Here is a 14,389-nt window from a genome sequence, read left to right as displayed (position 1 = left end):
CCAGGGACCATATTGTTCCTTGAGACTCTGTTGCCAATATCTGCAAAAAATCTGCCAAGTCCAGAGGCTCTATTAGATTATTCTAGCAGAGATGCAACATCACCATACCTCATCTTTGTGGTACTCACTTCATTATCCAGTTTCACTACACTGACCATTTTTACCTTCACCCTACCCTGCCCTGTGATAGAATTTGCTTCTCCACTCTGAAACTCTCCCCATCTCCAGTGTTTTCTCTGGTAGCAAAAGTACCTTCTTTCAAGTCTAACTTCCCTGTGCCTCTGAAACATGCCTTCCTCAGAAAAGATTACAGGTGACTCCTGTGTTCTCCTTTCTCCTAAATGAACATCTCCCAGACCTTGTGAAGCAGGGAAGGGTAGAGGGGAGGAATCCATGTAACTTTCCCCATTCCAGGGGAAGTAATATTCTCTGGCAAGGGGGAATTTGATTTTTGAGCAACATAAATTTGAGTTAATTGTAAAGAATTAACACAGACATAAAATGTTACTTTCTGAGGTTAAAAACCAGAAACAAAGGACATATCCTTCTGTCCAGTTTCATTAATTTCTTTACAGAGGCAAACATCCTATTAAACCTGATGGGAGTTTTCCCTGCACAAAGGAGTACAGGATACAAATCTATTTCCCTTTTTTCTTTCTTCTTTTTACAATTTCTGCAAATTACCATGGCTTGTTTTTGATTAGTTATATTATACTATAAATGATCCCAGATGTTTCAGTTATTCTGTAATTTGTTGAGTTTTGGCTCAAATCATTTGAAAGGCCTTTTTTTCTGTAGTGATTGATTTTCAGAGTTAGTTCTAGTTCCACAAACCACTTTCCTCAGCTAAAGATATGGCAGTTCTAAAGGTCAGAAGCAAGATTATTTAATTTAAAGTATAGTCTGGGAAGCTAATTAAATTTCACTGTGATTGCAACTAAAAAGATGGGATCCTCCTAGGGAAAAATATTTCAAAACCAAGTATCTCGTAGATTATTTTAAATAATTAAAAGGGAGGACAATTGGATCCAGTATCATGCTTTTCCACATATATGCTTTTCCAGAAAGAAGTAATTCTAAAATGTGTTTTACTATTTAGCAAAGTAATGTACCTTGTGTTTTCTCTGCATTTGTATTTCAGAGACCTTTCCTATAATCGGCTGAAAGACCTGCCCCATTTCACTGCTTGTGAAAAACTTCAGAAAATGTAAGGTTTCAAAAAAAAAAAAAAAACCCTTTTAGAACTATAATCTTAAAAGTCTGAATGTCTTATTTGATGTCTTGAGTCTCAGTTGCCTTATTTCAATATTCCCTTTTTGATTAGGAACATTTTATCTCGCCATATCACCTGCTTTTTTTTCTTTGTTTAGTAGATTATGTGTCTCCTCTTGGATGACACGCTATAACCATAAGGACTTTTGATAGTGGAGAGGAATTATGCCTTTTAGATGACTCTGCCTATGAAACTTCCAATACAATGTGAAAGATCCAGACCTTGATCCAAAATATTGGAGTTCTGATCCTCCCATTTGCTTCGCCACCTTCTTCACTATGGCTTCTTTTCAGCTCTTTAATCCTGCTTCTCATTCTTTAGGATAAAGAGACACTCATCTCTGGAGGAGAAGGGATGCCTTTTGCATAGAAACTCCTGTTCTACTGCAACCTTCCCCAACCAAATATTGTAGGCTGCAATGTCCCAGATTCCTAAGCACTGGCCATGCTGGCTGGGGATGATGGGAGCTGTAGCCCAAAACATCTGGAGGGCATCAGGCTGTTCTAGTGGAACATCAAGCTCTAAAAGAAATCTCACAATCTAAAGAACCATACAGCTAGTTCTGTTTATTCATGGAAAATTTGGACCCATACTTCCTGAATGTACTTAGCAAACCGCTCCTGAATCTGAGACTACTTTTCAAATGCCATGTTTAATATGACATGGGGATTTATATGTATCTAAACTCTTGAGCACATCTGAAATAACACTTGGATCCTAGACAACATTTGAAATTCTTCCAAAGTTGTTATCTATAAAGCCAATTTTTGCTATTACAGTGACCTACACCATAATGAGATATATGAAATCCAAGTGGGCACTTTTCAGCAGCTGGTTGCCTTGCGTTCACTGTGAGTACACCTATCAAAGAGGTATTTACCTTGGTACTGAGAGTCGTGGAAGCTCACATTCCTTTGCCTGCTCCTACATATTTTGGCTTCTATTTTTTCCCTTTGATCGTTCTGCTTGCCGAGTTAGATTTGCCAAAGCAAAACAAACATTCTGACGTTGAGTATTTCCAGCATGAATTCACACAGCCATGAACCAAAGAAAACAAAAATCCATTGAAGTAGCTTCCATTTGTAGACTTCACTTGAAAAAATAGGAAGCTTGAATTAATCATATATATTGTCCTGTTACAGATACACTCCAAAATCGACTGTTGAAAGGAAAAGTTGAGTGGTGTTTATACAGATAACAATATTAAAGAAATAGGGGCGGAGTGTATAAAGCTATAAAAATTGACAGCCTAACGGAAAGTGGAGCACTGCATGAATATAATATTTTGAAAACAATGAAACCCATTCCTATACTGCACTGTGCTTGTAGTCACAAACACTTTCCCTGAAAGCACGTGCATCAAGAAGGGGGTGTGGGAGAGGAAGATGTGGGAGAAATGTTACAAAAAGGAAATCAACACAGGAGAGACGTAGGGGAAAAGATACATGCGCAAGAGAGAAAGGGACAGGTGAGAAAGTGATGGATAGTAGGTCCATTTCAGATGTTTGGTGGAGTAAACCCAGGTGTAGCGTATGCACAGTGCTTCGCCCTTCCCTTCAGCCTCTTGCACACATGGCATAAGAGGAGATTTCCTAGTTTCTTAAGCCACAGTTTGCTGTGATGTGTGAACTATGAAAGCTGGATATTTGAGAGTAAGGGAAAATGGGGAGTGGAATAAGAAAGCACTCAGGCCAGTGCTCATTAACACTGTGGCAAGCCAGGGTTTGTTAGATCCAGAGGCTTTACATATGAACCAGGTCAGGGTTTGCTGATTTGGCGAGCTAAGGGAAGGATGTGTCCCTTCAAAATTTCCAGCTGCAATATTGGCTGCAGGGATGTCGTTTCACTCTAGTGACTTTTAAATTGGATGTGTCTCTTTCACTCTGACAGGCCTAAAATCAACCCACTGGAAGTGATTTCGTGCCATTCTTTCATTCATTCATTCATTCATTCATTTATTTGAAGATTGGATGTAACAACTCCTTGTATTACTAAGCACATATCATTTTCATCCTTCCTGTAGGGATTTAGCTTGGAACAAAATATCGATCATTCATGCCAATGCATTCTCCTCTTTATTGTCCTTGATTAAACTGTAAGTGTCTGCTTATTTTTCTTTACTTTAATGTTCAGTAGAGACCTGTTATGATCATTCAGATACGCAATGGCAAAAAACCCCTAATTCAGTGGAGAGCAAAACAGATTAGAACAATTTAAAGAATGATGAAAAGCAAAGCAGATTAGTTGTTTTCCTTTGGCCCGCACAGTAGTGTTGCAGTCCTGCACTGACGATGGTTTTAATTAGTGATGGGGTAGAATCCGAAACAGAAGTGCATGGACACCAGATTTTTGATGTCTACCCCCATTTGATTTAATTAGGATGAGACCCAAATCTCTCCAGAATGCAATAAATACATTTCAACTCCCAGCCACTGTAGCATCTACGTTCATTCATTACACTCTTCATCTCGAAAGATTCCAAGAGCCAAGACTATGTGTTCAATGTAATTAAGACCATCCCTGCCCTCAGGTTTACAACTTAATCCATCTCCCCGTAATTTACTGAAGTTGCAGTGGACTTACCTTAGGTTTAGCATTAAGTCTGTGGACACTACTGTTGGCATCAGTAGCATAGAAGCTTGGCGCCATGAAAACTGTAGTTCCAAATGTCAACATTTCCCAACATTTCTGGAATCTGTAAGTCTTGCTGTGCATGCTTGCCTGTTGTAGATTCTCCCCACCACTCCAATACTTTGAGGGAAAGCAGAGTGATATTGTCACTTTTGTAGGACTCAGTCTGCCCTAGAGACAATTTGGGTTCTGGTTGATGTCACCAAACATTTGAAAGATGTTCAGCGTAATCATCTGAAAGGAACAAAATGTTTCCAGCATGGAATGGTGGGGCAGCAGCTCACCCTTCATTTCTTAGTAGATTGCAAGCACAAATATAATGAGCTATGTGAAAGAGTTTTGATCTAGTCTATTTGAGATCCTTTCTTGACCTCAGGCTCCAAAATACAAGACAGTCCTTTACAATGCAGATTTCTATTGACACTTCACAGCTAATAAGACAATGTAACTCGAATAGCCTTCTATTAAGCCTCTGCTCATGTAAAGAGAGTTGAACTGAAAGTGGAGGTTCTTCCTAGTCCCTCCACCTTAGCAATGCTGCAGCTGCACCCTCAGCGGGGGCTCTCATTACTGGATAATTATTAAATTATCAGCGCACCTTTGATATGTGCCTGCTTAAGAAAAATAAATTGTGCTGTGTGCACAGTGCTTCTTCAATGAAACGAAAGTGAAGGAAGCCTAAAATAATACTACTTTATGCTTTATATTGTGTGCCATTGAAACCCTCCCCTTCCAAACACACAACAACCAGTCACCAGTACTGTCCTTTCAGCTGAACAAACACCCCGGCAGATCAAATTCTGCCTCCTCCCTGTCGACCTGTGTGTGTGCGCGCCTGCCTGCCTGCCAGATCGGCTCTGTAGGGTTTGGAGATCCTCCAGAGTGATGTGACAACATGCAAGAGAAGGAGGGGGCTGGAAAAGTCCTATTACGCTCTCTTACTGTTGGATTGAACCTGGAGTCATAACTTCAGAAATATGACTATGGTTCTGGCCAAAGCAAAACAACAATCCCCACCCCACCCCCAAATTTGTGACAATTTTTAAAAAAACGTGATTGCTACAAATATTGCACTCTTTTTAAGAACATAAATAGCTTTGTGATAGAGATGTGAATTTAAAAGCTAAAAACTATGCATAAAAATCAAGTAGTCAAGCCATTCCTTAAAAGACGATACATGAAATTCAGTAGCCTGGCAAGAAACAGAACCGATCTTCTTACCACATGGAAAATATAGAGAACCCTTATCATTTAGTAAAGCTCTCCTCCTCTGCCACCCCAACCCTAGCTCTAGTCTAAGGTTAGTATGACGGCTCAGTGAAAGCAAGTAAACATCCACTTTTACTTTTTTGGTATGCAGTGCCATTCCCATATGAGCTGAATTGTTCTTTCAGACATCACGATTCAAGGTCTTTATTGAATGCTGGTTATTGGTCTTGGGTAGGCACTGCACAATTTTCTGCTATAGAAAGAACTTTTAAGCATGAAAAATGGGTTCTGCTACCTTCCAGTTAAAATTGTTGTTATAACTTTGAATAACTGAATTGATACCCCCTTAAGGACTTGTTTTTTTAAAAAAGGGGGGCCAGTCACACAACTGGACTATGGAGAATGTAAGATCTTCAGATAGAATGAAAAGCTTTGTAGACAATTCTGAGATTTAAAAGAATATGAATCCAAAAGAGCCCTTCCACTCCTTGAAGGCGTCTTCTGCTCGCAGAGGTCTATTTGACAACTCACATATTACTGTCGTGCAGTAAAAGTGAAACTGAATTTAGAGATGCTTATTTTGTGCAACACATCAGTAATCTTTTGTACAGCAAAGTATGAAAACTGCTGTAGAACCTGTTGTGGCACCCCATAATTTCTTAAATGTCTGCATTTATGGTTCTTTGGCTCCAAAACAAGACAGTCTGGTTAGCTTGCAACTCAAAGCACACTTGTTTGAAAGTAATTTCCATTTAAAGCATTGGGACTGACTTAGGACAACCTCTGTAAAGGGTCCTTAGAACATCAAAGAGCTGTTCACAATAAAAACTAAAAGGAGAATCCACTAACGTTCTTGCAGTCCTCTGTTCATTGCAATGAAGTTTCCGCAAGACAATTGCCAAGTGAATTGCGTTCTAAAATGAAGTGACAGACTCTTACTAGTGACCTCAAGGAAAAAGCTGTGTTTTAACTGAATCCAGATAGACGTTTCTGGAGCTGGTTCATCAATTCTCTGCTGAGCGGTGTTTTTGTTAGCTTAATAACCTGTGACAAAAACAAATACCCTTGAGTGAAAAAAATCCCATCCTTCTAGAATTGTAAGCTGATTTTCTTTGTTATTTTACAGGGATCTGTCATCCAACCTTTTGTCCTCTTTTCCTGTAACTGGCCTATATGGTTTAACTCATCTAAAATTAACAGGAAATCATGCTCTACAAAGTTTGATATCATCTGAAAACTTTCCAGAACTCAAGTGAGTACCTCATTAAAACTAATAAGGCACACTTGTGTTCATGTGCAATGGAAGGGGTGTCACTGTATAATGTGTGTTACTTCCTATTCAAAGTCTTTGAACCATAGCACTGAAACTAAGACATACATGGTAAAAATTATGGCCTTATTACATCCTTTTTTATCTCAAGAAAATATGATTGATTTTGAACACCCTGGTAGCTGCTCACTCTGAAACACATCTGCTTCTCAGCAATACTTTCCCAAAAAAATATACAAGCCTCTTTTGCTAAAATTACTTTGTATAATTTATACTTTATAGTGGCATGCTTCCCTCCTGTTTGATTGTTACTTCATCAACTACCACTTTGAAAAAAAATGTAGGCAGTATATAGCTACAAAGAAACATAGGTAGTTTGAGGGTGGAAGTAAATACTTTGGAATATTCACAATGCAAAAACACTGCATCTGAAACATCTGAGAGTTGTTAATGGCCTGCTCCTTTGAGAGGTTGAGCTGGCATGTGCGAGCATAAAAGCAGGCTCAAAGCCTGCCCAAGAGCCACACGGTTGCAATTTGCTGTGTTGTACCAGCATTATGCTCCAACCTGGGGGGTTGAGTGAGCATCACCAGCTACAGCAAAGACACAACACAGTTTGCCTTCTCAAAAAATCAGCCATGCAATGTAAAATTAATGTCATATCTATGTCCGTTGGCCCTCAGATAAGAAGTCTGCTGTTTTGAAGCAGGACCTACAACAGTCTTGCAGTGCCACTGTTCAGAATCGCAGCCCCTTCGTTCACTCCCTGATTTTCTGTGCTTCCTCTCCAATAGACAGTATTCTATATTATGCTCAGTCTACAATATGCTGCTTGCTTTTTGTTTGTTTGTTTTGGATGCCTTCCCCAATTAGGTCTTAAACACTAAATATTATCTGTATTTCCACAAAGATTGGGGGTCCCCCATGCCTCCTGATATCTCCCTTTTGTGTCAGCATAGTGTTGTTTTGACAGCACTCAGAACGTGAACACTAGAAAAAAGAAATGATGGTGAGATACATGCAAAGTTCTGAAATGTTCAGGACTCTTGGAATAATGTGCCCCCTTAATTTTTGATAGATTTGCGTTTAACCACTCAGAACCCTGATTTTCTATTGCTCTGATTTGGGACTGATTGCTATTAGTATTGCTGACTTTGCAAAGGACATGAAGGTTAAGTCTACTGAGTTGCTTTAATGAGTGTAACCATATCCTGTTCTTCTAAAGGGTAATCGAAATGCCTTATGCTTACCAGTGCTGCGCGTTTGTGGCTTGTGACAGCCACTACAAAATCCAAAATCAGTGGAGCAAAGATGATAACAGCAGTATGGATGAATTTCAGAGGAAAGATACTGGTGTGTTCCATGCACATGGTAAACTTAAAAGATACATTAAAGTATAAAAAGAAGGGATTTGCTATTGGTCTGAAGGTGGTGGCAAGTGGTGAAATAAATCAGTCCTTTGTAATGTTGCTATTTTAAAAGAATGCCAGTATGCATTCTAATTACACTTTAGTCGAGCAGTACGTTTTTTGCTTTGTTTTGATGTAGCACAGTCAGGTTACTAGTGTTTCTGCTCAGAAATCTTTGTGAGCATTCTCCTTTGCTGTTTCAATCTGTCTTCATGTTGGTTACTTATATTGTTCAGCAATATAAAATAAAAATATATTTTATGCTTTAAACTGTACTGTAAGCTGCTCAAGGCTTGCCATATATAACATGGTCTAGATTGTATGCACTGATCTAGGCAAGGGGAAACTCATCTTTATGGTTCAGAAAGATAACAGACTATGCATAGGTCAGGTAAAGAAGGATTAACAATAGGTCAGTCTCCATATTGCTAGGATAAGAGTGTTTCTGAAGTGCACTACATGAGGCTGCAGGTCAGGGTATCCACGACTGACAGACTTCCTCTTCTGTGTAGTCCGTAGTTAGGAACAAGGTCTGGACCAATAGGTATTTTTATTGTTTTGAAACATTTCCAGTATTTGCCACCAAAAACTTTTGATGGTAACATTCATCAGTGTGAATGTTGCTTTATGGAGATCATAAGAGATTTCTGCCTCAAACAAAATATTGTGTAAAAGATGACACAAAGGGAAATAAAATTGTAGGAGAAATAAACAGGAGAGGCATGTGTAATTGAGACATGGACTTAGTTACAGGACAGGTAAATAAATAAATCATCTGGAAATATTGAACAGGATAGCATTCTCTCCCTGCCCCCCCACCACCACCCTGAATGCTACTAGGAACACAAAAACAGCCTCTCAAAACTCTGTATGTCACAGAATACATGTGCAGAACATTACAGATGCTTTGGCCCTCTTTCCCAAATGAAAGGGAGAGGTGGAGGAGTAGTCCAGATCCGTCTGCCTCTGGGGGAGGGGAATCCTTATAATGAAGAAAGAGCCTGATGTCTTTGGTGCGCACAGCAGCCACTCCTCTACATGAAACACAAATGTTCCATTATGCTCCAAATGCTGCCCCATGGGAAGGAGGTGCCCAACTTGGCTGGTGCTGTGAGGAGCTCTCTGTGTACCCTCCAGGTGGTACCTCAGAACTCAGCCCATGTTGACTCCCCCGAGATAATATTTCAATAGTCAGTAGATCCTAACAGGGTGATTTGGAACTCTAAACCGTGTCATCAAGGCAGCAATGGTCACAACCATCCTCTTGTAGCTACAGATGCGATACCGTCCACTATCTAAGTGACTGAATGCTGTGGTCTTCTTTCCTACAGATGATCATGACTTTGAAGATTTTCTTCTTGACTTTGATGAAGATTTGAAAGCTCATCATTCAGTACAATGCTCTCCTTCCCCCGGTATAAATCTTGCTGTATTAGTCAGGCTCCTGGGGCAGGGGGAACATTGCTTGTTTTTAAAACACTTTAAGATCCTCTCTTGTGTATTTCCAAACATTTTATGGAGCCATGTGGGAAATGGGAAGGTCTGAAAAGGGCCAGTGCTAGACAGAATACAAATCCATAGCCAAGTATAGCAATGAATCCAAGACTGCCAGTGCTAAAAAGCATAACAACCACAAGAAGCAAGCACTAATGGGAAAATATCCTTAAATCCTATCTCAGATTGCAAGCTTTGCTGACCATGTTTACTTTAGTCTTTCATATCGCCCCTACTTCAGTCATTCTGCCATAGCCTAATCCTCACCCACATCCAGATGCTGAATTGGCACTGGCACTTCATGCTGTAACTCACTTGAAAAGAAAAGACAGGGCTGTTTGGCATTAGTACATTGCGTGGAAATCTGGGATGAGATGCAAGCTTCACCTGGTTTCCCGTTCAACAGACATTCCCTAAAACTGGAGATTTGACATGGTCAGTGGGCTTGATGGGTAGTAATCATATATTTTCCTATATTAATTATAGCAAAATAAGTGTGATATCAAATCTGATAACAATGTTTTGTTTCCTTGGATGGAGAAGCTAAGCCTTCTTTTCCATAAAAGCCCACACAGGTGGATTAAAATAGAGTAAAATGAATAAAAATATTGTTGTACTCTTTTAGATTGTTTTAATATAGGTTTGTTTGGAATTTTTCATATTCTATGGTTTTATTAATGGATGGTGTAAAATGCTTTTAATAAATAAGAAATGGTGCAGCAGGTATTCATGAGCAGGCAAGAGGAAGCCTAGAGAGCTGCCATTTTCCAGACTCAGATACCAACAAATTAGAGTTTATAGCAAGAGATAGTTGACTCCATTTCCTCAGTACAGGAATCAGAGAGAGGAATGGAAATGGTACATGACTTATAACTCCACAAGCTGAACTTCATATCACTATGCTTTCCTGTCTTGTCACTGCAGGACCTTTCAAGCCTTGCGACTACCTCTTTGGCAGTTGGCTCATCAGAATAGGAGTGTGGACCATAGTGGTTTTGGCCTTCATTTGCAATGCGTTGGTGATTGTGACCATCTTCAGATTTCCGCCGTACATCTCCTCCATAAAGCTGTTAATTGGACTGATCGCTGTAGTGAACACTCTCATGGGCGTGTGTAGCAGCGTGCTGGCCAGTGTGGATGCACTCACCTTCGGGGTCTTTGCTAAGTATGGCGCTTGGTGGGAGGGTGGGGCTGGCTGCCACACCATTGGCCTCCTCTTCATCTTCGCTTCCGAGGCTTCCATTTTCTTGCTCACATTAGCAGCTCTTGAGCGCGGGTTCTCTGTGAAACATGCCACCAAGTCTGAGACAAAAGCTACCCTTGCCAGCATGAGAATTGCTGTTTTCTTTTGCTTTGGGTTGGCTTTAATTGTTGCAGTGATACCGGTACTGGGTGGGAGTGAGTATGGGGTTTCTCCCCTGTGCATACCATTACCGTTTGGGAAGCCCACTGCTGTGGGTTACATGGTAGCACTAGTCTTGTTGAACTCTCTCTGTTTTCTTGTAATGACAGTAGCCTATACAAAACTCTACTGTAGCCTGGACAAGGGAGAACTGGACAATATTTTGGACTGCTCCATGGTCAAGCATATCGCTCTATTACTTTTCACTAACTGCATTCTCTATTGTCCTGTCACCATCTTATCATTTTCTTCATTACTAAACCTTACTTTTATCAGCCCAGAAGTAATTAAGCCCATACTCCTAGTGATTGTCCCCCTACCTGCATGTTTAAACCCACTTCTCTACATCCTTTTTAATCCCCATTTCAAGGAAGACCTAGGAAGTCTTCAGAAGCAGACATTTTCTTGGAAAGCATCCAAGCATGCCAGCCTGGTCTCTGTTAATTCAGAGGATGCAGAGAAACAGTCGTGCGATTCAACACAGGCCCTGGTAACCTTTGCAGGTACCAGGATATCATACGACATTGCTGCCGACAAGTCATTAGTGTCGCCCTCCTATCGAGCAAGTGAAACCTGTGACCTCAACTCAGTAACATTTGTCCCATGCCATTAGCTTCCTTTCAAAAGTACCTATCCTGTTTACGGAATTATCAATCTCAGCTAAAATGAACGTGCATGAATTTCTTATGCAAAGAGAGAAAAAGAAATGCCTACACCTATGGCATGTGTCAAAAACATTGAATGGCAGTGAAAACAGGCATTCTGAAATGCCATCAGATACTAACTCAGTCTGCTACACACACAAATCCGTTGTTGCTTAGAGCAGTCTTGTAAAAAGTGCAAAACCCATTGATGTCTACAGTACCAGCTGATTCTTTGCAATACTGAGCAAAACAACAAATACAAAAGAGGCAAGTTCCAAAAGTAATAAAACACTCAACGTTCCTAAATCCATTTGTCATCATAGTGAAGCTGATTTTTAAGGAGCTAACAATATTTAAAAGAACTGTCTTGCAAAGTAAAAGATAAGAGAGTGATAAGAAAGATGCATCTATCCTAGGTAATACACAATACATCTGAACTGCCCTCAGTGCTCTTGTTGCACAATATGTATGAAAGTGAAGGACAATACTTACTCTTTGAAGATGTGGACAGCATGGACCAGTGTGAGAGCCTTCCCAAGGCCATAGTTGGGGCTTTGAATTTTCCTGTGGCTCCCACTTTTCCCATGGCACCTGATGGTCACTGTTCAGATGGCAATCCTATATCCATTTAACTAGTGGTAGGACCCACCAAATTCAGTTAGACTGAGCAGACTTGTATAGGAGTGCACAGTTCAGTGTTTCCTGATAAAGGGGAAAAAATGATTTGAAGACCTCCGGTCCTTGCAGATCTTGCTAGCAGTCAGGATACACTTTCGTATTAGGAAGCCTATTAACATTAGCAGTTACGTTTGAAGGAGCCACATGGGATGGTGTGGGTAGAGACATCTGTATTCTCAGTTCTATGTTGCATCAATTTACTGCTTGACATAAACCTTGCAAAAGATAATAAACATATACAGAAACTGTGTGCGCACACTCACACACACACGCAAACTGGCTGCATGATGATTACATTCCTGCATCACCTTAGATTTTGAAGCAGGGAAGCATGCTGTTGGAGAATTGTTCTTAAATTTACTGTGGATTAAACAAAAGATCACTGGACCATTGCACAGTACTTATTTCCATGTTTATCTAGCTATTTTAAACTGTGGTTCGGTTATGGAGTGCTGCTTAATGTCATTAAAATGGTTCCACACATGTCTATATTTACTTTTGTATACAAGCTTGAGACACAAAAGAGTAAGTCAAAAGACTGACTATATTAAAAATGAATATTAGATTAACTTCAGAACAAAATGGGCTACTATGCATATTATTTTTATAAGTAACTACTTCAAATGCTTTGATTCAAAAATTTTAACTTGGAAATGTTAAAATTCATTTTGGAGAAGCTTTTTTAAAGATACAATTTGTAAATATAGAACTGTATTTATTATTACAGTAAAATCATGCTAAAAGATGAGAATAAGCCATGTACAGTTTCATACTGATATATTTGCTAGATTTCTATTTTTTATTCATATATTTGACTAAATTCACTATTTGTATATAATATATGTAAATGTGTAGTGTGTGTAAATACATTGTGTGCTTTCTTTTCTACTGGTGTTTCAAATATATGTAATTTGTAATAAAATATGCAGCGCCTTATGTGCACAAAAGTTGGTTAGTAGTTCCAAATATTTCCTACAGTCGGCAAGCTATTTTTTACATTAGACAAAAACTTCATCATAATAGAATAGGTAAATTAGTATATTTCAAAAGAGAAAACCATACCTAAAATAATGCTTCACATTCCCACTGTACCTAATCTAGTTTTTGTCACATACCCAAAGGGTACAGGGTTGTCTAATTTGAGAATTTTATGGCACATAAATTTGCTTTTCAATACTTCAGTGTGTTACGAACAAGCACATGTCATAACAAACTTCTCATAAGAATCGAATGAAAGGGTATAATCAGAGAATAATCCAATAATGCTGCATTACCATTACTATCACAAAGACTCTTCAAGGAGTAATGATTAGAGGAATGTAATCACGGAAAGCTTAAGAAAACATTACGACACTCAGCAAAATTTTTGTTTGTAGTAGCATGTAACTAGGTGTTTGACTTATGGAAATAAATGTATATTGATGGATGTAGACCAATATTTTAGCTAAGAAAGACACCATATCCAAGTTCATTTTGAGAATCTCACAAATCATCAATCATTTTAAAAGTTAACATCACTGAGTTCCCTTTAAAAAATTAAAAACAGTTCTGTGTTATCCTTAAAAATAGCACAGAAATTTGATTCAAATCTGTCTTGGAAATGAGGGATGAGGTTTCTTGCTGTATTTGAAGATTTCTTTCTTTAAGAGAAAGGCCAATGTAGACACAAAACTACTAAACAAATCTATTTTTATGCATGGTAAAGGGGGAAATTATACAACATTTTGTTCACATTGGGATCAATACTTTAAAATATTGTTATGGAACATTGATACAGAGCTTAGGATAGCCACTTACACATTACCCCAAAAAAGGAAATATATCACTCATACCACCAAAAGGAAAAAAAAGGACAAAGCTGGACAGAGACTTGTATAAAAATTGTACAGGCAAGTCATACATACAGATACAAATTTGAAAGAATTGCTATAGCTTAAGTAGAACTGCAGTGCTGAGTATTAGAGATTAAAGCTACAAAGTGCATGCAAATGGAAACTTTAAGTGAGCATATTATATACACCATTCTGTAGTCATAGTACATATTTGTGCTCATCGGGCATGAGTCAAGACAGGAATGGGCAGCTTGTGCTACAGAGGTTGCTGCACTCCATGTTAGGACATCTGGCAGATCACAGGTTGTCCACCTGAAATTAAAGGCAGTACCCGAAGTTGCAATTTATAATGAAAAAATATTTTGCAATTTGACTGAATTTCCAGGATTATTCTTTTTCGTATACTGAAAGGGTCTTTTTTAAAAATGAGAGTTTCCATATTGTTTGAAAAGGAAATGCCCCAGTAACTCATCCTGTAGCTCTACCAGGTGTTTATTATTATCTTGCTGGCATATGTCATCAGTGATTAGGAAAGCTGAACCTGTGG

At 39.0% G+C, this 14,389-nt stretch overlaps 1 protein-coding gene across 1 annotated transcript in view; it reads left to right on the top strand.

The window, feature by feature from the left end:
• LGR5 (leucine rich repeat containing G protein-coupled receptor 5) overlaps nt 1–10,898 on the top strand; it is an 80,253-nt gene extending 69,355 nt beyond the window's left edge. Inside the window, 8 exon segments of the mRNA XM_044449858.1 lie at nt 1,142–1,207; nt 2,053–2,124; nt 3,297–3,368; nt 6,240–6,365; nt 7,609–7,754; nt 9,124–9,207; nt 10,211–10,720; nt 10,783–10,898. Coding sequence (XP_044305793.1) covers nt 1,142–1,207; nt 2,053–2,124; nt 3,297–3,368; nt 6,240–6,365; nt 7,609–7,754; nt 9,124–9,207; nt 10,211–10,720; nt 10,783–10,898 — 1,192 coding nt within the window.
• Nucleotides 10,899–14,389: the final 3,491 nt, after the last annotated feature.

Source organism: Varanus komodoensis, unplaced genomic scaffold (assembly GCF_004798865.1).
Source record: "Varanus komodoensis strain SLA01 unplaced genomic scaffold, ASM479886v1 scaffold61, whole genome shotgun sequence".
Taxonomy (NCBI): Eukaryota; Metazoa; Chordata; class Lepidosauria; order Squamata; family Varanidae; genus Varanus; species Varanus komodoensis.
This window is presented reverse-complemented; position numbering and strand designations above follow the sequence as displayed.